The sequence below is a fragment of the Trachemys scripta genome, chromosome 7 (assembly GCF_013100865.1).
Source record: "Trachemys scripta elegans isolate TJP31775 chromosome 7, CAS_Tse_1.0, whole genome shotgun sequence".
Taxonomy (NCBI): Eukaryota; Metazoa; Chordata; order Testudines; family Emydidae; genus Trachemys; species Trachemys scripta.
In genome coordinates this window covers 112,365,140-112,390,213 of record NC_048304.1, presented here as the reverse complement: position 1 = coordinate 112,390,213, position 25,074 = coordinate 112,365,140, and the positions used below count along the sequence as shown (strand labels likewise).

Here is a 25,074-nt window from a genome sequence, read left to right as displayed (position 1 = left end):
CATAAAGTCTCTGGCACCTCTCCCTTTTTGGGATCAAAACTGTGTTTAGGATTGGTGTGTGAGGGGGGTGTCTTTGTGGGGGTGTGTATAGAAATAGGGGTTGCGAAAGTTTTAGAGCAAAAGAGGTGTCGGTGTTCTCAGTGTCATTCTTATGATGGAAAGGCTTTTTCAAAGGAGAAGAATAAAATGAACACTTAATTGGTAACTTGCCTCTACAGCTTTCACAACTCCATATAATAGATATAATTCCAAGAAATAATGAATATAGCTCACATGACACATACTGTAAGTGATCATCCAAATCATAGAAAACACATGACTTTATGGGGAACAATGACACCATTACAGAAAAATAGAACGTCATGAGATTTTTTCCACATAACATACCTTACATACTCATGTAAGTAGGCAGTGTTCTTGTAGCTGTCCTGATCCCAGCATATTAGAGACACAAGATAGATGAGTAATATTTTTTATTGGACCAACTCCTGTTGAAGAGAGAGACAAGCTTTCGAGCTTACACAGAGCTCTTCTTATTCCCGGGTCTGAAGAAGAGCTCTGTGTAAGATCAAAAGCTTATTTCTCTCACCAACAGAAGTCGGTCCAATAAAAATATTACCCACCCACCTTCTCTCTCTAATGCCCAGTGTAAGTAAATTCTCTCACATGTAGCTATATAGGACCACAATAACTAGAGATGGAAGGGATCCACCAGATCAGTATCCTCACAGTGTAACTATATTTCCAGATTATACTTTCAACATTTCAGAAGTTCATGACAGGTTAAACAGTGTTTGATTTTTAAAAGAAAAAAAATCGTTATATTTATGTTTCTATTTTCAGTTTGCCCACTAGGGGCCCCACTTCCAGACAACTAGGCGAGGGGCCCACAGCAACAAAGGGCCTGATCCAAAGTCAGTCAAAGTCAACTGGAATCTTTCCATTGACTCCAATGGGTTTTGGATCAGGCCCTCAGACAGGACCTGCTCTTCAGCAGAAGGGGGTGCCACAGAGGATGTCTCCACCGCAGCTGGAAGCCAGGCCTCAGCAGAAGCTGCAGAAGCCACTTTGGGGGCATCCTATGGAAAACATGAGGAAGAGAAGCTGCACTGAGCAAGTGACTGCCTATCTCAGGGGTTCTCAGACTTTTGTACTGGTGACCCCTTTCACACAGTAAGTCTCTGAGTGTGACACCCCCGCCCCCATACATTAAAAACACTTTTTTATATATTTAACATCATAATAAATGCTGGAGGCAAAGCGGGGTTTGGGATGGAGGCTGACAGCTCACGGCCCCCCATGTAATAACCTTGTGACCCCCTGAGGGGTCCCAACCCCCAGTTTGAGAACCCTTGGCCTATCTCAACGTGTGAGGTGAAGGGAGTGTGAGCAGCTGCAAAGTGGGGAGAGGATCAGACACCTGTTGCGGCAGGGTCGGCTGCTGCTGAGGAGTGTAGGGAAGGGAGGAAGGGGATGGAGAAAGAAAGCTGTAGTGATTTGCAGGGAGCTGGATGGGACTGAGAGCTTCTTACTGTAACTGCTGGGAGGAGGGATACAACCAGCTCCAAAGCACTAAAGAGGGAGAAACAGCCAGGGGGAAAAGGCTGAATGAAGCGCTGTCTCAGTACCTTCTGTCTTTTTATATATAACGACTGAATCTTTTCCCCAAAAAAGAAAGGAAGGGAGGGGAAAGCAGAGCGACACCTCAGTTTCCATTTACTAGGAATTAAATGAAGGTCTTGTTGCTTCCTCCTCTCCCTCTCAGTTTTCCCAGCAGGAAGCCTCTGTCCTACCTCACTGCTAGGAGAGGGGCCTGCACAAGGGAGGTGGGGAAACGCAAAATAAGATATAAAAATTACGCACTTAAAATTGTTGTTTCACTTGCCACTGGAGATCACCGCTATCTTGAAAAGGGATTCTCTGTGATCCACTTCCAGCTAATGCTTGGTACTATAGAGCAGGGGTAGGCAATCTATGGCATGCGTGCCGAAGGCAGCACTTAAGCTGATTTTCAGGGGCACTCACACTGCCTGGGTCCTGGCCACCGGTCCGGGGGTACTCTGCATTTTAATTTCATTTTAAATAAAGCTTCTTAAACATTTTAAAAACTTTATTTACTCCACTCTATATGCCTCCGAAGAAGTGGGCTGTAGCCCACGAAAGCTTATGCGCTAATAAATTTGTTAGTCTCTAAGGTGCCACAAGTACTCCTGTTCTTTTTGCGGATACAGACTAACACGGCTGCTACTCAGAAACAATAGTTTAGTTATATATTATAGACTTAGAGAAAGAGACCTTCTGAAAACGTTAACATTTGTGACTGGCACATGAAACCTTAAATTAGAGTGATTAAATGAAGACTCGGCACACCACTTCTGAAAGGTTGCCGATCCCTGGATTAGAGCAATGACGTGGTGTACTGAGCCACCACACCTCACCCAAGAATCTCAAAGCGCTTCACAAGCTTTCAGCCTCACAACATCCAGGGAAGTGGGTAAGCATTATTATTGGAGTTGTAAATATGCAAAGAGATTAAGAGCCTGATCTGAAGCCCAATGAAATCAGTGGGAGTTTTTCCAGCGAGTTCAATGGGCACTGGTTTGGATCCTTGGTGACCTGCCCAGGGTCATCTTGAATCACTGCCCGTGAAGAATAGGACCCAGAAAACCCAATGCTGTCCCTGGCCCTAACCACTAGATAAAACACCCTCCAAATCTCCTAGTAAAACATTTTAAGATAATGTAACAACAAGGAAAGTTAATGACCCAGTCCTCCAGATCTTTACTCACATGGGTTGTCTTTGCACAAGCAGTCCCCGCTGAAGCCTCTTTAGGACTACTCACATGAATAAGGATTAATTACATGACTAAGGCAAACACTTATGCACACGAGTAGTCTGATTGAAGGCAACGTGATTACTCACATGCACAGTTATTCATGTGTGTTTGCAGGTTTAGGGCCTACAGGCTTGGCTTCTAACTTTCCAAACAATTTCCATTCTAAGTCATAATTTTCTCACACAATTTCATTTGCTGCTGTTATGTCTCAAGACAAAGACAGGGGGTTTTGCCATTGATTTCAGTGAGGGCAGCAGCGAGCACACTGACTTCAACCGTGCAATCAGATCTACAGAGGAAGACCCTCCATCCGATCCCTCCCCTAGTCAAACTCCATAGTAAGTTCAATGAAGATCAGTCCATCCCATTTCTTAAAATGAGAAAAAAAAGAGTCTTCTTTTACTTATACAAAAAGTAGAAATAAAAGTTGAAAATAAACATGGACATCTCAGAAAACAACATTTTCAGCTCAAGAAACAATTAATATTAATAAATGATAACAATGCAGTTGCTTATCACAATTTAAACAAACCAATCAACCTTGCATTTAAAAGAAGAAAATGAATAGTTAAGGACATCAAATCTAGAACTGCCAGTTGCTCCCAAAACCATTATTCTTTCTCCAGTGTTAGCAAAATATAAAACACAATAAATAATCCTGTTGAAAGAGAAACTTTAAAAATATATACTTCATGTTCACATCAATAATCACACTGATCGGCATCAAATGCAAGAACACATGTACATAGCATAACCATTCATTTGAAAAGTGTGTCGTTGATTTAAAATACATATAAAACTTTCTTGTGAAACAGTAATTGTAAGTACTTTATCAAATCTTCTGCTGTCAGTATTAACTAATAATTCCCATTTAGCAGTAGTCTTTAAAAGAGAAATGTTTAGATATACCAAAATCAAAAATGGGTACGTAAGAAATCACCAACATCCATGGGTCAGAGGTAAGGCTTCTTTGCTGTGATAAAATATGAATTTAAGACAGCTGTGTTTATGATGTCAGTAGCGTAATATTTATAGTGTCCTTACTTGGGTTTTTTATTAAGTAATGCAACAGATTATTATTATGTTATTTTATAATTGTCACTTAACAACTCAATCTGAATTTCTTAGCAAGCAAACAGAAATCCGTTGATATTTTTAAGAACTAGATCCTTTTAGTTCAGTTTACTGAATTAGTTTTATATTAATTTCTCTCCAGGACTTGATTTTTCAAGAGCTGGTACATGTAAGGATCATGCTCGAGAGACTTGGCAACTAACTAGTACTAAAGTTTAGATTTCTGCCTTCTGGTAATTCAAATTACTAAGCAATTCTTCAGTAGCAATTAGCAGATCCTCTAGCTGCCTGCAAGTCTAGAGCTGTGGAAGGTCAAAGGCCTTCTGTTTTTCTAAAATTTCAGTACTCCTAGCTGGTAGCCATGGAATCTGCCAGCCAGCATTCCATTTTTAAAGAAAAGATCATTTCTAATGTAGCTGACTTCTTACAAGAGGAAATACATGAACACTGAAGCTACCCATGCAGTATAGTATTGGACATGTTGGGAGAGGGATGGAAGACTTCAAAATTGACCAGCATCGTGAATCAGTATAGCACAAAAACTGTCATTGCCTATTCTACACTCTGATCCTGCAATGTGACGAGTTTAAGTGGTTGCCTGCACCCGCGTCGAGCTCCACTGACTTAAATGAGACGCTGCATGGACACATGAGCCCACCAGGCAAACCACACTGGAAGTCTGGAGCCCTAGGGTGAAATCTGAGCCGCACTGATGTCAGTAGGAATTTTGCATTGGTTTGAATGAAGCCAGAATTTCACCCCTAGATCCTTGCAACTGGCTCAGTTATCCAGCTATGGGTCTGATCCTGCACCCACTAACATCAATGGCAAAGCTCCCATTAACTGCAATGGTGCAAGATCAGGCCCTAGGTGAGAAAAGACTACTTATTTTTCACTTAAAACAAGAGAACAGTCTTTCCGAGCCAAGTATTAGATAGAATGGCTTAATACATTTTAACTCATCTAAATAATCATGGGAGTTTATTTATCCTAGATGTCTGGATGCATCAAAGTTTACTTAGTCATTGTACAGTGAATTAAGCCACTTCCACTGCTTAGCCAAAAATTCCTTTTTCTTGACATGGTCATTTTATCAAGAACTTTAAAATGTTACAATTTTAGTGAAAATATCAAATTAAAAATTAAGTATTGTCCAAGAAGGAATCACATTGCATTTGCCACATTCAAAGTAAAGAGAAAGAGAAGGATGCCATCAACATAGGGATCCTTCTTCTTTGTTTCTAGACAGACGGTTGCTAATAGGAGATTCATTTTCAAACAGCCAAGTAATTACTTTCCTTTTCCCACTACAGTACCATGTGCCATTTGGTCTCAAAGAAACTGCATATATACAGCAAACACAATGAAAACATACAGTTTCCCCTTTTAAAAAAAGGTTTTATTGAAATTTAAAGTACTCCAAATTAACAATCCCTGCTCTGTGAAAGCCATGCAAGGAAAGGGAAATTAACAATACCAAACAGTATCAGAGATACTGTATTACATATACTGTTTCTTGAAAGGTATCTGTCTTGTTCCCTTTTCTACTGGCAGGGTGACAAAAAGCTGCCCATGCTGATGCACAAAAGTAGTTCCTGTATGATTATCTATAGCAAGTATTCATAAATATTTATTCATTCCCTGACTTTGAATGCTTCAGTGCTGCATATTAAGTATCTATGGAGGGGGAATTAGGTTGACTGTTAAATTATCTTGACATCTTTAATTCTATTTTGGTTTTGTTTTTTAAATAAAAAGGTGACCAACAAAGGAAAATAATCAGGGCTGTGCCTTTTTTACTCCATTAAGAGGTGTAAACCAGGCTGGAAAGGAATTTTTTTGAGGAAGAAGTGGGGGGACGGATTATTTGATTTTACCTTAAAATATTAGGAATGTCAGTGTTATTTTGCTGGATAACTCACTGGAGATCTCAATGCTCATTGTGTACTTCCTCACACCTTAATAGGATGGGAGAGGGGGAATTGTTGAATTTTTGACTAAGATATCTTTTCTCCTATTACTTGGGTGCTTGAGTTTTAAAATGTTAGCCAAAAAGTGTTTTAAATAGCCTGATTTAAAACCACTTCCTCTCTCAATCAGGTTTTCCCTGGTGTCTCCAACGTCATGATCTAGCTCTTCATAGAATCTTCCAGGGTAAAACAGGATAGACAAGACCTTAATTTCCAATATAAAACCAAGCAGGAAAGAACCTTAACACAAAACAAAAGTCTTTCAGGCCTTCTTTCTATATTAAAGAAGTACAAAGGGCACAGATCTAGTTTTCATTTTTCTTTTCAGGTTACTTTTGAACATAGCTGTTTGTTGTGTGATGAACTCTACTTGAATTTCTAAAATATACTAATTTCCTTTTTCCAAGAAAGAAAAATATCTAGCATGGCATCTTCCATATTCACAAAAAATGTACATCTTCATTTAGGGAAAATGGCCAATAAACTGTGGTAGAAGCACATACACTACTACCTAGCTTTTATATAGTGCTTTCCACATGCAGGTCTCAAAGCAAAGTAGTTATCTGTCATTATCTCCGTTCTACAAATGGGCAGAGATGCAGAGGGGTGAAGCAACTTTCTCAAGGTCACAGTGAGAGAATGTCACAGCAAAGAACAGCAATCAGAACTCCTGACTTCAAGTTCTATGCCCGGTCCACTGGACCAGTGGTTCTCAACCACGGGTCTGGGGTCCCCTGGGGGGCAGCGAGCAGGTTTCAGGAGGGCCTCCAAGCAGAGCCAGCATTAGACTAGCTGGGGCCCAGGCAGAAAGCCAAAACCCCACTGCATGGGGCTGAAGCCTGGGGCCCTGAGTCCCGCCACACGGGGCTGAAGCTTGAGCAATGTAGCTTTGCAGGGACCCCTGTGATGTGGGGCCCCTGGCAATTGCCCTGCTTGCTACCCCCTAACACTGGCCCTGGCTTTTATCTGCAGAAAACCAGTTATTGTGGCATAGGTGGGCTCCTTCTGAGCCCCCTCCTCCAACATGCTATTAAAAAGGTTGAGAACCTCTGCACTGGACCCTGCTTTCTCCCTTCTCGCTAAGAGCTTGATGCGGCAAAGTCCGGAGCATTTTTACCTTTATCCTGCAAAGAACATAAGCACAAGCATAACTTTAAGCATATAAGCAGCCCCGTTAAAATAAAGTTAAATGTGTTTAGGTGTTTTGCAGAATCAGGACCACAATGCTCAGCACTAGAGCTAGGCAAAAAAAGTCATCAAAAACCAAATTAATTTTTACTTTTTGGGGCAATTCTGAATAATTATATTTATTTTTTTTGCAAAAAGTTTCATTTTATTGGGGGGGAAGGGAAGGAGGAAAGCTTTGATAAAAAATGTTGATCAGTCCTGCTGGAAGCTCTATGAAGGCAGATACAGAATCATAGAATATCAGGGTTGGAAGGGACCTCAGGAGATCATCTAGTCCAACCCCCTGCTCAAAGCAGGACCAAAGCCCAGACAGATTTTTGCCCCAGATCCTTAAATGGCCTCCTCTAGGTTTGAACTCACAACCCTGGGTTTAGCAGGCCAATGCTCAAACCACTGAGAACTTTCACTGTTTGCCCACACTCTCCCCACTCCCCCGCCTCCCCCGCAGCTACTTCCCACACTTTCTTTTATTGCAGATATCCACAATAAAACTACTTCCTCATTTACATGGTACATGTACTGAATGGCAAACACAGCACCACACTCCACTTCATTTTAACTAATCAGGTCCCCCCACCCCGCAGTCGGCTGTTCATCCACACGTAGTCCAGGTTCACGATTTCCCACCACTTGGAGAGTCACAGGCACCTCTGCAGAAGCTTGAAGCACACGTCCCTCCTCCTTAGCCAGCCCAGACTGAGCTGGGCTGCCTCCTTTTATCTGTCCCTTCCACCTGGACCATGCGTAGCAGGGGTAAGGGGTCGTGGTCTCCAGGCTCCACAGTGATTAGTCAGGCCCCATTAGCCCAGTGCGAGGTTGGTCTACACAGGCCAAGCACAGAGCCTCCCGGCCCGGGCTGACACATTTTGGGTAGTGGGGCTTGCCCTAACACTCTAAAAACAGCTGTGGCTTGGGCTGGAGCTCAGGGATCTGAAGTCTAGGGAGGAGGACGTTCAGAGCCTGAGCAGCAAACTTGCTGCACTCCCAGAGTCACTGGCTGAGATTTTGAAACCAACTAGGTGATTTAGCAACTAACAATTTCCATTGAAAGGCCGCAGAACCCTCAACTGATCTCAGTGGAAGTAGCGTGGCTAAATCCCTGAGTCACCTGGGGATTTCCAATTATTCTGAGTCCTCCATTGCTTTACTTCTTACTTTAAGAAGTCCAATCCTGCAGTTCTGACTTGTCCATATGAAGTCCAGGGGAGTTTCACCTTCATCAAGGCTATAGGATCAGGCTCATCTATAATCTTTAATTCCAGTAAAATGAATTAAAAATCTGGAGGGGTGACTGATTTCAAAGGCTTTTTTTTTTTAATTGCATTCCTACATTTACAATATATTTTTAGATTTTTTTTTTAATAATATGCATTTCATAAACTGTTCTGACAAATGAGATTCAGACCTAGGAGAAGCAGATACTTTTGAACGATTTACTTGGTCTACATTCATATTTAAACCACTTTTACACTGGGTGCTGCTGCACCCAATGTTAAAAACGTACTTAATTTTCTAATGTAGACAAGGCTTGGCTGTGTGATTGTTGGGATTTAAATCTACAATTCAGGTATTGGAGGCATAAGGCCAAGAAAGATCTTCCTACATCCTTGAGGCACATGTTTGTCTCACAACAATCATACACATCGCTGTATGTTATTCTTCACCTCTAGCGTACAGTTAGCCTTCAGCTGCTACAACAGACAACAAAATTCCCCTCGATATACTTTGACTCAGCTGAAGTCAGTAGACAAACAAAGACTTCCAATATCTAGTACATTAGGTGTTAAGGAAACATATTGCAGAGTACAAACCTCCTCTTTCTTTTTGTTGTTTGCTGCTCTAAGATCTTCATATTCACCAACAGCTACAAAAAAGAATTAAAAACAAGATTAACATATTTTAGTAGTACACTCATGGCCTGATTCCATAGCTGCTCCATCCACAGAAATCCCATTGACTTTCATATTCATTCATTTTAAAGCTATCACGGTTATCTAATCCAGGGGTGGCCAACCTGTGGCTCCGAAGCCACATGCGACTCTTCAGAAGTTAATATGCGGCTCCTTGTACAGGCACAAACTCCGAGCTGGAGCTACAGGCGCCAACTTTCCAATGTGCCTGGGGGTGCTCACTGCTCAACCCCTGGCTCTGCCACAGGCCCTGCCCCACTCCACCCCTTCCCGCCCCCTCCTCTGAGCCTGCCATGCCCTCGCTTCTCCCCGTCCACCCCCCAGAGCCTCCTGCATGCCACAAAACAGCTGATCGGGAGGTGCAGGGAGGGAGGGTGAGGCGTTGCCGGTGGGCAGGAGGCTCTGGGAGCGATGGGGGAGGGGATTCATGAGGGGCTGCTAACATATTACTGTGGCTCTTTGGAAATGTTCATTGGTAAATTCTGGCTCCTTCTCAGGCTCAGGTTGGCCACCCCTGAAATCTAACCTCCTAGGTTACACAGGCCGGAGAATTTTACCTAATAACTCCTGCCTTAAACCCAATAATGTGTGGTTGAACTAGAGCATCTCTTTAGACTTCAGGAATCTGTGGAGTGTCTGCAGAAGAAGATGTGTCCTAAAAATCAATCAACTTCTTCAACCAACAGGGAGTCAGACAGAATCATAGTGACAGGGATTCATGGTTTTAAATCCAAATTAGAACAGATTATGGATCAGATATTGTTTTAGTGCTGGTGTCTCATGAATCATCCTATCCAAGATACTTTTATGGCTCCCATTACTGTAATCTCTGAGTACCTCACAATCTTTAATGTATTTATCTTCACTCCTTTGAGGTAGGGAAGTTCTATTAGCCACATTTCACAGATGGGGAATGGAGTCAGGGAGAGCCTAACTTCCATTGATTTAAATTGGGAGTTGGACACAAATACCTTTAAAAATCTGACCCTTAGTGAGTTTCCCAGGGTCACACAGGAAGTCAGTGAAGAGGGTGGGCATGGAACCTGGTCTTCAGAGTCTCAAGAGAGAGCTCAAACCACTGGACCATCCTTCCATCCCAATCATGATGGTAGTACATTACTGGAGAACTAGGAATTCCAGCTTCCATTTTATTGTAAAAAGCCTTTGATTTATACATCTATTTATAAACAACATTTGTTTGCTCAACCTGCTGTGCACACAACTTTGCTGAATAGTTGCTTAACCTCAATGCAATGACCATTGTCTTCTTTGACCTATTCCCACCCCACAGTTTTGTTGTCCCTTCATTGTGTCATATGTGACATTACATATTTTGGTCTTCAGGACAGGGACCGTGTGCAATTTATCTGTCTTCTGAGGTACTGTGGACACCTTGTGGAAATAAATTAAAGAATACTAAAAAAAAAATATGGTGTAACTCTCGAGAGACGCATCATTAAAACACAGCAACCAGAGTATTTGATTATTCTAGCCATTGTTCCCATCTTACCCACTTAACCACTCAGTATCTGTCACTATCTTTTCTTTTTGTCTTTACAAGAAAGTGGCACTGGTTTAACTTAAGGTGATATTTTTAAACTGATATAGTTAATCTGGGGCAAAAGGCTGTGTGTGTCTGTTTAAACCAGATTTATTTCAGTTTGCGTTGGGCTACGTCTTCACTACCCGCCTGAATCGGTGGGTAGAAATCAATCTCTCGTCGGGACGCGACAATCGATCCCCGAATCGATGCTTGTACTCTACCAGCGCAGGTAGGAATAAGCGCCATCGACGGGAGAGCTGCGGAGATCGATTTGCTGCCGTCCTCACAGCAGGGTAAATCAGCTCGGATGCATCGAATTCAGCTATGCTATTTGCATAGCTAAATTTGCCTATCTTAAATCAACCCGCCCCACCCACCCCCCATAGTGAAGACGTAGCCTATGTCAATTAGGAATGGTCTTGAAAACAAAATAAGGGTGTCCACACCACTTTTTGCACCAGTTTAACTAAACTGGTTTAAAAACCAATTTAAGTTAAATTGATGCAACTATCCCTTGTAAACAAGCCCAAGATGGTAAACTTGTTGGCAGTCTGCAAGAGTGTTTTTCTATCTAAGGTATGTATATACCCTCTGTCCCCACTACTGTCTTATCTAAGCACTTATCAATTCTTTTTAATGTTTCTATCTTTATAACATTCCAGTGAGGTAGGGAAATGCTATTATCCCCATTTTACAGATGGGTAACTGAGGCACAGAGACTTGCCCAAGGTCACACAGGAAGTCTGTGGCAGAGCAAAGAACTGAATCCAGGTCTCTCAAGTTCTAGGCCAGGGCCCTAGAGACTGGACCATCTTGCCTCTCTGTGTCTGCAGATTAGCTAATTGGAATCAGTAAGAGCTGATTGGCCATGTCAACTGTAAAAGGTAATTCAAGGATGCTGGTCTCCTTAAAAGTAGCTTAAGCTATGTCTACACTGCAGGCAGGAGTGCCACTGCAGCTCGTGTGCACAAACACAAGCTAGCACTGATCTAGCTAACCCATTAAAAACTAGTAGCCACAATAGTTCAGGCAGCTACACGGGCTAGCCACCCAAGTACAATCCTGTGCAGGTTACGTACTCCGACAACTAGTCTGTGCCACTGTGGCTACACTGTTATTTTTAGCAAGCTAGCTCACCCAAAGCTAGTTCAGGTATGCGTACACACACTGCAATCACACCTGCCAACTGCAATGTAGACACACTCTTTGTTAGCCATTTACACGAGCAGCTGATGAGAACCTGTGGCGAAAACGAATGCTCTGGGCTATTAGAACAATGAATCTACCTCCATTTCCTAACGGAAGTTCTCACCCTCACACCTTTGCTTGGCTGCAAACAATGGCTACCCCAAAACCACAGTGTCTGTACAGAGCCACCCAGGGCTTTCAAGGAGAAAAGCACAACAAAACCGCTGAAAACGTGACCACAAACCACATGCTAACTCACCAGATATCTGCAGATCTGACAGATAAGGAAACTATATGGGAAAAATATACACACAGAGAAAACAGAGCAATAAAATTAAGTTCTCTCTTAGGGAATTTAAAAATTAATTGCCACTAGCTAATATTCTCTTTATAAGAAATTTCTGGGTTTGCTTTATGCCCATGAAAGAAGAGGTTTGTAATCTCAGTAGACCCCAGCCACAGATGTGAAAATTAAGGTTCTTGTTGTCTTAGTAGGTATAGCTGTTTGGAAAATGCTAACGGTTTCTAGGTATATTTAAGGATAATGCAAACTAGGTACGTAGGACTTAAAATGACTGGATACACAAACCAGTTTTAAGCCTGGAATTCCTAATGCGTTCCATCTTACTGTTTTGTTAGCCCCATACACAAAATCAATCAATCGAGAACTGTCAGGCCAGGATCTTTTATTGTCAAGAAGTTGACCCCTTTTCCCTGTTTGAATACACCTGACATGGACTCAGAAGAACCTTGTTTCATATTAAGATCTCTGTTATCATTATATGGATGACAGCTTCCAGAGGACACATATAGGCCCCTTTTACGGAATCTTTAGGTGAAGCATTCTTAATAAACCTCTTCCCTAAAGTAGTTCAACAGTACAAGCTTTCTTTAGAAGTGACTTCACAAAAGTTTTTTAAAAAGTGCATCTATGCTGTGAATCAGATTCTTGGTTAGAGTGGAACGAGGGTGAACCTTAACAAGTATCCGATGAAAGATGCAACAACCTTTTTCTTGTGGAGCCTTCATGCAGGTTTTTGTTTTTGAAGTGTCACGTATAAAGTCCATACTGTATGCACTTGGATACCAAACAAAGTTCAGTGGCATCCCTAACTCAAGTTAGCCAGGATCAGATGTCTACAAGATTCACTTAACTCTAAAATTCCACGTGTGACTGATAATCATCTTCTTATAATTCAACAATGTACTGGGTAAACACATGACAATTAATAATAGTACCATATACTTATGTAGCACTTTGTTTAAAGTCCTGTACAGATATTAATGATAGGCAGGCAGAGAACAGATTATAGATGGAGAACAGAAACAGAATGGTGAAGTGATTTGCCCAAACCTTCACAGTTAGTCAGTGGCAGATCCAGGATTTTATTCTAGCCTATTAAAGTTCTACTATATCCATCATTGTGGTATCTGAGCCTTTCAAGAGTTCCTGGCTCCCAGTCCTGTGATAGGGAGCGAGAGGGAGATGTCGACGCTTCCGGGAAGCTACCCAAAATAAGTGTCACCTGGCGCCCGCACTCTGCCCCGTGCCCCAATCCCTTGCCCCAGCCCTGAACCTCCTCCCACGCCCCAACCCTATGCCCCAGCTCAAAACCCCCTCCCGCATTCCGTACCCCTCGGCCCCAGCCTAGAGCCCCCTCCTGCACTCCAAGCCCCTCATCCCTGGCCCCATCCCAAAGCCCACACCCCAGATGGAGACAGAGCCCCCCCTGCACCAACCCAGAGCTCCCCTCTCGCACCAGGAACCCCTCATTTCTGGCCCCACCCAAGAGCCCACACCTCCAGCCCAGAGCCTGTATCCTCTCCCACAGCCTGGAGCCTCCTCCAAAAACCTGGAGCCCTTGGCCCCACACCCCAGGCTCCTCCTACACCCCAAACCCCTCATCCCCAGCCCCAACCCAAAGCCTGCACCCCCAACTGGAGCACTCACCCCCTCCCGCACCCCAACCCCCTGCCCCACTCCAGTGAAAATGAGTGAGTAAGGTGGGGGAGAGCGAGCAACGGAGCGAGGGGGGGATGGAGTGAGCAGGGGTGGGGCCTCAGAGAAGGGGAGGGGCAGAGGGCGGGACAAGGGTGTTCTGTTTTTTGTGATTAGAAAGTTGGCAACCCTGATTCTGACTTCAAATCAGACTGTTTCCTCCTTTCAGCCTGTGTGCTAGTATGGGATGCAACAGGAGCACAGGAGACAAAGTCTCCCTCAGTTCCTGTGCCTGGCACCACATCAGTCCCGGATGAATGGAAGGAGCAATTGCAGGAAGAGTTCTTCTCAGTCCCTGGCGCCCCAGGATGAAGAACACTCAGTACCAATGAAATCTTCAGTGACTCTACCCGTCAATTCCAACAAGTCTCTACTGACCATGCGTGAACTGCAATTTTCGGAGTCTCATTAGTTGGCCACATTCAGGTGGATTTTCAGCGAGACAGCAAGAAAAGCACATCTCTGAAACCAGACTCACTGCACCACCCTACCCTGCCAAATTTCAAGTTTTTGTTCCAAAGCATGCAGGCACTACAGCTTTAAAATGAAACTGTTGTGGGTTGTTGTTTTTTTTAAATGGGCAAATCATATTTTTCCCTTACTTCATTGTGAGAAATGACTGAACAGTTTTTGCTGAAACTTTCCAAAAATTCACCCTAAGGCAGATACCAGGTATGGAAAATTAGGCTTTACAAAGTAATAAGCAACCAAAACCAGGGTCTTGCAATGGAAAGTGTTGGGCAACATTAACAAGAGGTGGCAGTACCTACTCCAACTAAAATCACACGCTAAAATGTTTGCAAGTCTAATGTTTCACATTTCCCAGCGTGGAAACATTCAAGTAACCTCAATGTTATATTCGTGTACGTTTTTGTATTTTTATTTTAAAGAGGTTCAAATGACCTCCACAGAATATGGCTGAGTGTTCTTCCATGTCAAATCAACCAAGGATTCCACTTAATCAGAGTTACTAGGTTGAAATGGTCATTTAATCAGATGGTAAATAAAGCTGTCAAGGAAAGGAAAGCTCAGTCCATCATCTGCTCCTCTAGATGAATATCTAATCTACACCCAAAAAGGTTTGCAGCAGATCCAGCATATACTGGCAAGAGTGCTTTTGCCAATATAGCTTATACTGGTTCTCTGAATGAAATAAGCTACATTGGCAAAAGACTGAGTCTCACCAGTATAAATGTGTCTACACTAGCACCTTTGCTGGTATAGAAATGATCTTTAAATAAATAAATCACACGCTTACCCAACATTACTTAAGCAGTAGAAGTTTTATGTGCAGACCTGCCCTATGGGGGTAGTGGTGTTGTGCTTGCAATTCCTGCAAGCCTGGAAAGCAGGAGATTAGATCCAAGAATCATACTGGGTCTGTTCCACAGCACATTTCTCAAACAATAGTACCCCACCATAGTAAAACAAGTATAGCAAAGATAAGAACTGTTAGTCGCTGTTAGGGCATAAAAGGAGGATAACAGAGGCTCTACTTTATGTTCCCTCTTCTCTTCCAAACTCCACAGAGTCAACACCTAAAAGGATTTCAGTTAAGGGTGAGTAGGTGTGGACCCCATTGGAGCCGTAGATAGCCCAATGGATTCACACTTAGTACTGCCACAAAAAACCATGTTATGCTCCCCATGTGCGCTCTTGCAGGGTGGGTAGATTTGTGTAAGTGCACAGTGGGCAGCAATATAAGCAAAACTCATGTAGCAGTCACACTTTTGCAGGGGAAAGGAGAAAAAACAACACAGAGAATACACTATAAAGATGCCAATCATCCACAGGACTTGATCGTCCATTCTGTACAGATCTCCAGGATCCATGAGGCTGGGAGGCCTCTGCCATTGGCCCCATAAACCGTCCTCTGAGAGGAGATTTAATTGGGAGCTTCCATGCTGGTTTACCTTGTGGAGTTTCTTGGAGTCCTGACCTATCCTATGGTTTATACCACAGGAGGGTACAACACACAGCCCAACCAGTTAGAGGACATTTCTGTAGACAAAAAAATGATTAGAAACACACTGCTTTTTGTCCGTTTGTGGGCCTCACCATATGGTTAGCTGCTTCAGCTAGAAAGAATGGTCAGTCTGCTAGTAGATAATAGACCAACCTCTGCAAAAGTCTGAGATTACCCTACATGCGACCAAAAAAAAAAAAAAAAAAAAAAAATCAACACACAATCTATAGAATTATGGGTTCCAAGAACAGAACGAGGAAACTTCTGACTCCTCGATGAATTTGCTTCATTACAAAATAAAATGATCAAAATCCTCAAACATATTTGGTTCACATGTGAGTAGATTTTTCATCCAATCTATCCATTTCTCAATGAATCTCGGATATTTTCCCACCTCTTAGTACACCAGAGATTGATTGTTACTCTCTCCAGTGGTGATATCTCTGCAGATTTCACCTCAAAAAGAGGTGATGGTGCATCAGGCAGTAGCTTTTCCTGCACAGATACAGCACCACTGGCTCCTGATCTTAAAAGGATAATGAAAAAAATCTACTCAAACCTGTCAGAATAGAAGATAGGGAAGAAAACTGTCAGAATAACAAATTAAAGAGGATCCTCTGCAACCCTATGTGTAAAGAGAACCGTGAAATACTGTATCTAATGAGATTAGCGCATTATGGATGAGAGTACAATTTAGAAGCCAAGTCATCACCAGAAAAATAAGCATTAACATCACCTCGAGTCTCAAGTGCTTCTAAAAACATGTATGCATGCATCTAAAACTACATGTATATAAACACAGACACGCAGACTATGGCACAGAACCTGCAGATACTCAACTTTACGTACGAATGAAGTTAAGCACCTGTGTATGTATGTGCAAAGTGTTTGCAGAATCAGGGCCCAAATTAGCATCCTGCAGTCTCACAGTTCTCCGCACTGAGAAGTAAATTGTGCACCATTACATTATAAAGCCTAATCATTAAGACTGTACAGAAAGCTTTATCTTTGCGTGTTCTTGAAAACCAGACGTCATTAATGACTGAAATTGAAATGAGAGAATTTGTTAAAGTACAATAAACACAGAAGACTTTCATGCAGGATTTGAACTGGTGAATGGCAACCACATGGAAGGTCTGCTTAAGCAGGGGCATGATTATAACAAGTTTTGCAATGGTCAATATGGAAAAGAAACTGCCCAACAGCCACGTCACCTTGATATGATACAGTATCATAGACTCAGAGATATGTCCTCTACCAAGGATGATAATGAATTTGTCAGGTTGCATTAAGAGTTTGCAAGTGGCATATGTTTATGGTACTACTGAAAGATAATCCCACTGGGCTAGTACAGAGTCAGTTCTTTGGGAAGTGTATGGTCCTGCTCTGTTCAAAGTTACCTGGGATAATTTTTTTTAACAGATAATTTTTGGACATATTCAGAACTATCCGGACACACTGACAGCTGGGACAAGAGAAGTGACAGTTGTAAATTGGTATTTCATGAATCATACTATTGGCAAGTATGGTATTAGCTAAGACTTATCAGACAGATGAAGAAAAGCGTGCAATATAAACTGATATTTAAGATGAGATAGTGAAGATAGAGGTTAACTACAACAGTTTGCAAGGTCAGCAAGAGACTTAATGGTACTCTGAGGCTGTTTTCATCCAGCGGGCAATAACCCTTGGTATTTTAAGTGTTCGCCTACACTGTTATCCCTTTAACTTTGATGGCAAAGTAACAGTAGTGCTAATGGAGCCAAAGCTAACCCAAACCCATCTTTTGATCAAGTGATAAAGCACTATTATGATGCACTGGCTAACCCAGTTTGGTATGGTACCTAAAATTACTAGAATAGACAGTTTCTTCTGCAAATTGTAGTCCAACTATCTGCTTTCATAGGAACGTTGAATGCCATTTAATGGAGCTGCGGTTTTGGAGAATTTTCTGAAATATCAATTATGGTATACCTGGGTAACATATATAGCAATGACTCTGAAAAAGACTTGGGAGTCATGGTATATAATCATCTGAACATGAGCTCCATGTATGGGGCGGGGGGGGGAGAGAGGAGAGGAGAAGAGGGCTAATATGATCCATGGATGTATCAACAGAGGAACATCCAAGAAAAGGTCATATTACCTCCATATTTGGCACTGATGTGACTCCTATTACTCCTGGGAGATTCTGTGGGACTGCGTGCCCGCAGAAAATAGCCTCCCTGCAGAATTCCTGTGCTTCCTTGCAGAAAATGAAAGGGAAGCGATGTGGGGGAAGGAAGGGGGGGACGGGACAACCATGGGTGCAGTTGGGGATGGGAGGGATTGCTTCCCCCAACAGAGGCGAAGCATGGGGGGGGCACACGGAGTTATCTGCCACTCCCCCCCCACCTCCATTTCTGCAAGCACAGAGCTGCCCACCTGAAAGAGACCGCGTCTCCCCTAGGGTGACCAGACAGAAAGTGTGAAAAATCAGGACAAAGGGTGGGGGATAATAGACATCTATATAAGACAAAGCCCCAAATATCGGGACTGTCCCTATAAAATTGGGACATCTGGTCACCCTACTCCCACCGCTGAGTGTCTACAGCGGAACACCACCTCTAGGTCTTAGTGCCAGTTGTGCTCCCCTTCTGTGTCCTGGGAGCCTTCCTGTTTTCTGTGTAACAGTGAGTGTGAGTGGTGGGGCTGGGTAAGGGAGACTGGGCAAATGAGAGAAAGGGTGGTGGAACTGGGTAGGGGGAGAGGAATGTGGGAGTGAGGGCAGGGGGATGGAGAAGAAAAGAGGATAGGGGAATCATGAGGAGGAGTGGGAGCTTGGCATGCAGCATCCCCTCAGCAACACCTGGGGCTCTTCTATTAAGCAGCCCATCAAACCCTCACCTGACAAGCCCTATTCGCCCACACCTAGACCCCCCCCCCCCCCCCACCCCCCACCCGCTGCCCCCGGACCCCCCCCCCCCCGGCCCCCCCCCCCCCCCCAATTCTCACCCACCCCCCACCAAGCTCTATTTCCCCACACCCAGATCCCCCCTGCTGAGCCCCAAACACCTTCACCTGGATCCCCATCAGAGTCCCAACGCCCCTGCACCCGGAACTCCCAATGAGCACAGAAACCTTTCACCCTACACCTGGATCCCCCCACACTAAGCCCCTCCACACTTCGATCCTCCTGGGCTGAGTTTGCCCACCCACACTGGTGCACCTGGCACAGAGGGGCAGGGCCCCGGGGTGTTTCTGGAGTAGGCCCAGCCCTTGCACTGTGCCAGGGTTATATGCAGCCTCACTGTTGAGTCCCTGTACTGGGGAAGGTGGGGGCTTCAGGGTGATCTCCTTAATGCAGCCAATGGTTTGTGCTCCTCACTCCCATGTTGGAGCCACATTTATTTTTTGACAAATAAAATGTGCAGACTTTTGCAGAATATTAAAATATTGTGTGCATTATTTTTAATTTTTGGTGCAGAATTCCCTCAGGAGTATCGTATGGGAATACTGTGTCTAGTTCTGATGGCCAGAATAAAAAATGGATGTTGATAAATTGGAGGGTTCAGAGAAGAGATATAAGAACGATCAAAGGATCAGAAAACATGCCTTATAATGAAAGACTCAGGAAGCTCAATCTATTTAGTTTAACAAAGTGGTTAAAGGGTCACTCAATCACAGCCTATAAGTACCTAGAGGTGGAAACAGAAACTTAATAAGTGGACCATTCAGTCTCACAGACAAAGATCCAGCAATTGGATCTTGTTGTAAGTTGAACTAGACAAATTCAGACTAGAAATAAAGCAGGGCTTTGGAGCGAAGCCCGGAGCTGGAGCGCAGAGCAGCTCCGGAGCTGCAGGTTTTTGCCTGGAGCTGGAGCAGAGTCTGAGCACAGCTCCAAATCCCTGAAATAAAGTGCACATTTTTAAGAAGTGAGGGTAATTAACCATTGGAACAATTGACCAGGGATCGTGGGGTATTCTCCGTTACAAGCAACTTTTAAAACAAGACTGGATGTTTTTCTAAAAAAATATGCTCCCGTTCAAATAGGAATTAATTCAGGGAAGCCCTACGTTACACAGCAGTTCAGACGAGATGGCCACAACGGTCCCTTCTGGCTTTAGAATCTATGGATATGTCTACATTGCAATTACAAACCCACAGCTGGCCCTCAGGCTTGCGGGGCTCAGGGTAACACGCTGTTTAATTAGGGTTACCATACGTCCGGATTTTCCCGGACATGTCCGGCTTTTTGGTCCTCAAATCCCTGTCCAGGGGCAATTGCCAAAAAGTCGGACATGTCCAGGAAAATAGGGAGGGAGAGGTCGTGGGGTTTGGGTCTGGGCTGGAGCCGCTGGGGCCGGAGCCGGAGCCGCTAGGGCTGGTGGGTGCTCGGCCGGAACCGGGGCCCGAGACAAGCCAGCCAGAGCCGCTGGGACCAGGGCTGCTCGGCCGCCGCCGCTCGCCCAGGGCCAGGGCTGCTCGGACTGAACCGGGGCCCGAGCCGAGCCGGCCGGAGCTGCTGGGACCAGAGCCTCTTGGCCGGGGCCGGCCACCGGAGGGAGCCGCTCGGCTGGGGGGGCCGGAATGGGCTGCGCCTCCTCGCATCCCCCCCCCCAAACCCTAGCCCTAGCCCCAGCTTACCTGCTGCCTGCCTGGTTCAGGCTTCCTGCGAATCAAATGTTCGCGGGAAGCAGGGGAGGGGACGGAGCAGGGGGGCGAAGCGTTCAAGGGAGGGGGAGGAGTTGGAGCGGGGACTTTGGAGAAGGGGCGGAGTTGGGGCAGGGCAGGGGCGGAGTTGGGGCAGGACCAGGGCCTCGTGGAGTATCCTCTTTTTGGACACTTAAAATATGGTTACCCTAGTCTAATTCCAGTGTAGACATTCAGGCTCTGGCTCTAGGACCCTGCAAGGTGGGAAGGTCCCAGAGCTTGGGCTGCAGTCCAAGCCCAAACATCTAGACTGCAATTAAACAGCCCCTGAGCCCGAGTCAGCTGGCATGGGCCAGCCACGGGTGTCTAACTGCAGTGTAGAGATACCCTATGAATCTACGTTTTTACATTTATACCAGACCCTTCTATACCTATTCAAATCACTTAAGTTCTTTACAGGCTCAAACTTGTGAGAACACTCTACATCCAGAGAGTTATCTAGATTGAGATCATGTTTCTCTAAGGCTGTTGTTTTCTAGGTGGGGTCTGCGGACTTATGTCTAAGGGGTCTGTGAAAGGTTATCACCACCATAAAACAGTGATTTTCAACCTGGGCGTGTGCAGGCTAGGTCTAAGATTTCCAAAGGGATCCACACCTCCGTTCGAAATTTTTTAGGGATCCGCAAATTCAAAAAGGTTAAAAACCACTGCTCTAAGACGTTCACGCTTTATGTACTCGGCAACAGAGCAAGTCAAAGAATGGTCAGTATCAAGTATCCCAGCTGAAATACAGAGAGCTTGAAAAATTCACCAGCTATCCCCTGCTGGTGAGAGGGAAACATAGCTTGCATAAAAACAGCTCCAGTGTCTCTGTGTCCCAGCTTTACCAACCAAGATGGTCAGTTTAGTTATCCCGTTAGTTCACACATCTGGTAAGATTTTCATGCCGTTGGGGGAAAAAAAAAACATTCTGGTGGAGGCTCATTATCATGGGGCACGAATGGGGAGGGTTTGCTGAATGTTTTCCACCCTTTCAAATCCACAGGAGACTCTTCAGAAGTCCTACAAGAGATAGCAATCTGACACCATTCACCGCTGTTTAACTGAAGAGAGGACTTTTGACCAAATTTGTATCTCTAACCTATAATGAAATCAGACCCCTGTGCTAGCAGCATTATGTTTGAAGAAATACCATTACCCACTCCTATATAAAGTGTTGGTAAGATTTCAAAATATTTATTCTAGTTACATGTTGCCTGCAGTTCCTGAGTGTCCCTAAAGCCAGCTTATCTCGATCATCTGAGAAAAGTCATAAATGTCTAAAATGGTTTCCCCTTTTCTCTTATCTGCAATATTAATGGGACAGTGTTAGATTAAAACTTTATATAAAAAGGAAGTAAGTTTAGTTATCTGTTTAACAATACTTTTTTATTTTATTTATAATGAACTCTTTTACAATTTTATTATTTAGGTTATTCACCTTTGGCATTTCCCAGAACTTTGACATGTCAGTAGAACTTTACAGGCCCATGTCCTAGTAAAATGCTGGAATATGTCAGATGTAAACTACAAGGGAATAAATGTTTAAAAATATTTTCCATTGGAATATTTTTTCCTTTTAAGAAAATCCCAAACTCGCATAAGCGTGGCAATATTTCTTTTGTTCTTAGGTTTTGTAGTAGCATAGTAAAACTCCCACATTTAAAGACAAATGAATATAATTTATGATAAAATATTGCTCTTCATCTGCATGTGACAGTGTCTCATTTCAAGAACAGATGTGCATCTAGGGCAGCACATACTTGAGCCATGATATCTTTTCCACAACCTATTTCCTGGAGTGCCATAAGCTCCATTAAATGTTTAACAGTGTTATGGTAGTCCAGCCCGAGATCCTTAGACATCATGGGTGAAATCCTGGCCCTATTCCAACCGAGTTCAGTAAGGCCATGGCTACACTCAAAATTTCAAAGCGCTGCCGCATGAGTTTTTTCACACCCCTGAGCGAGAAAGTTGCAGCGCTGTAAAGCGCCAGTGTAGCCATAGCCTAAGACCAGGATTTCCCCCCAAGTGCCTGTGAGGAATACTCCAAATGCGTAGTCATTTCAGCGATTGTTGGTATTTTGGAACCGACGGTGCCGATGGACAGCTGTGAGGACTAGTTGTTTTGAATAACTATCTGAATTTGTATATTTGGTGCTGAATTACAGAAATGTGTCCATTTAAGAATCACGAATGAACACTTATTGAACTTGTTCACAGGCTAGAATACAAGTTCAAGCAGCAGCAGATCCAGCAGTTGGGTTAGTTACTGGGAAATTAAAAAAACAAAAACAAACCACTTCTAAAACTATCTGAAGTCTTAGAGCTGATGCTCAAAAAAATTCAGCTGAATTTTGGTTAAGGATCCATCAAAGCTTCTGCTGTAGAGTGGAAGAGAGGGGGTAAATTCATACACAATGTAAGCACCCATGCCAATCACCAGATCTACACCATTCCCTCTCAAGAGAAGAGAAAATTGCATCATACTTGTTCAAACTAGGTTCCCCAAGGGCCAAGAGACAAAGAATGGTTTTGTTTTTTTAAAACCAACCTGGTTTTAAACTTGCTCACAGCCTTCTTCCTGGTTCAACAAAGGGACGGGATCCCTGGTCCACAGAGGGCCCCAATCCTTATGGTAGGGTTGGAAGTAGTGGGCCTACTGAGGTCCCATAAGCTTGTTCTAAATTGAAACTGTGATGAATTTGTAATCACAATGTATCCCCTTGGAGGGGGATTTGAAGGACTGCTCCTGCTAGAATCCATAGGGTTGGGGTGGACTCTGGTAAGCTCATTAGAATGCATGTAGTTTCTTTTGTTGTTTTTAATGTTTTCTCTGTAATGCTTTTTTACCTTAAAAATAAAGTAGGCTTGCCTAGGAAGCGCTATGTGGCAGTTTAAAACTGTAGCAATTACATCTATTAACCAAGAGAAAGCAAGCAGGTGTCCTTAGGCAACCTGTCTGTGTTGGGAATAAAACGGTGAAGGCAGGAACTATGAAGCCTGGAAATACCTGGGTGGCAGGGAGAGCCATGTGGGTCTCCACCTTGGAGGACAATAGCTGAGGAGTTGGAAGACTGAGAGCGAGTGCCCTTGTTGTATGACTGAGGGGAAATACAGGTGTAGTTGCTCTGAACTGTGACAATATGCATTCAAGAGACCTCAACATCTACAGAGCTGAAGCCCTGGATGCCTTTATGAAAAGCAGAGGATAGAAACTAAAGCAGGGGTATCAAACTCATTTGGTAACAAGGGCCAAATTCCATTTTAAATTTAACCTGGGACTCTATGCCATTCAAGGCAGAAGAGAACACACACTGATCTCAGTGTGAGGTTTGCACCCAGATCAAGAGTGGATTATAATTCTCATGCAGCGAATGAACTTTTAGTTGTCATTATCTGTTCAGTACTTTAACCTTGCTCAGGGGGACAAGTGACTCTGGAAGTTAGTTCAAAAATGGCAAGGAACTGTATGGTTTTAGCTTCCCTTAGAAGATGGTTGGGTAGCTGGATTCTTACCTCAAGAAACAAACAGCATTTCTGCACAGAAAGATTTTGCCTAATGAGCCTTCTTTTGGAAGATATGTCTGGGGTTCACTGGGGTCCATTTTAGGAAATGTATTTGGGCATTTGATACTGGGTTTGTTGTACATGATTATTTTTCACTTGCTGGGAGGAAGAAAGCGATAGGTTAACCTATGTACAATCTTAAAATATTTCATTATCCCATCAACCCAAATCAGCCCACATCTATTATTCCGATGCCAACTGCTGACCTAGCTACAACAACCAACCAAGCAAAAATAGGTGGGTGCTGAAAGGTGATTTATATGCCGTGAATAGGGAAGAGATTAGCTATTAGAACTATACAAGCCATCACAGGGAGTTGACAGAGAGAGAGAGAATGGGGATCAAGCGAAAATCTCAATTGTTAGGAGAATAAAACAGGCCTCAAAGTTAGGCCCTCCAATGACTACCCTGGTTGAAATCGCTCCCTTACGGGCCCCTTTATTAGCTCCACGGTTGAGACGTGAAGCTGATGCCCAGGGTAATTCGTTTGCAGCAGTGCCTTTCTCCCCACCCTTCTTCTGAGGCTGAGTCACACATCAGTGCGCCAGGAGCTGCTCCAGCGCCTGGCCCCACTTGGCACCGCCTCGCCTGCTCCGCTTCTTTAATGCCAATCCCCGTTTGCAACCGCGGGGGGTGAGCGGGGAGGGAAATGAAATGAAATGTCCCGCTGCACGTGGGCTCCGCTGGTGCAATTGTTCTATCGCCTGCCTGACCCCGCCACGGAGCCCAAGGCAGCAGCCGATCATCTCCCAGCCCGCGGCCGCCGCTGCCTTACCTTGCGCTTTCAGGCTGGTGAGACGCTCCAGCTGCTTCTCCTCCTCCGACCCGCTCATGCCGCCGGCCGGCTGCGCCCGGAGCTGGCCGGGGGGATGCAAAGAGGCTGGGGCCGCGGCACTGCCAGGCACGCGGGAAGGACGGGGGCTCTGCGCGCGCCCGCCCGCTCCGCACCTCACCCCGCCCCGCCCAGCGCAGCCTCACCTGGGAGGGACCTGGGCGGGAGGGCGCGCCAGACACAGCCCCGGAGCAGCGGCGCTGGCGGCCCGGCCTCCTCCTGCACATGCTCAGAGCGCCGCCGCGGGCCCAGTGAGCATGTGCGAGGGGTGTACACACCGGCTGCTGCTGCCCTTCCAGGCGCTGAGCCCCCAGTGCCCCGGG

General features: G+C 44.4%; 1 protein-coding gene across 1 annotated transcript in view; it reads right to left on the bottom strand.

Moving 5' to 3' along the window:
- SHTN1 (shootin 1) overlaps positions 1-24,862 on the bottom strand; it is a 91,678-nt gene extending 66,816 nt beyond the window's left edge. The window contains exons 1-2 of the mRNA XM_034777327.1: positions 24,695-24,862; positions 8,881-8,933 (exon numbers count right to left, since the gene is read on the bottom strand). Coding sequence (XP_034633218.1) covers positions 8,881-8,933; positions 24,695-24,752 — 111 coding nt within the window. The 5' untranslated portion in view covers positions 24,753-24,862. The remainder of the gene's footprint in view (positions 1-8,880; positions 8,934-24,694) is intronic.
- Between the last annotated feature and the right edge of the window lie 212 nt (positions 24,863-25,074).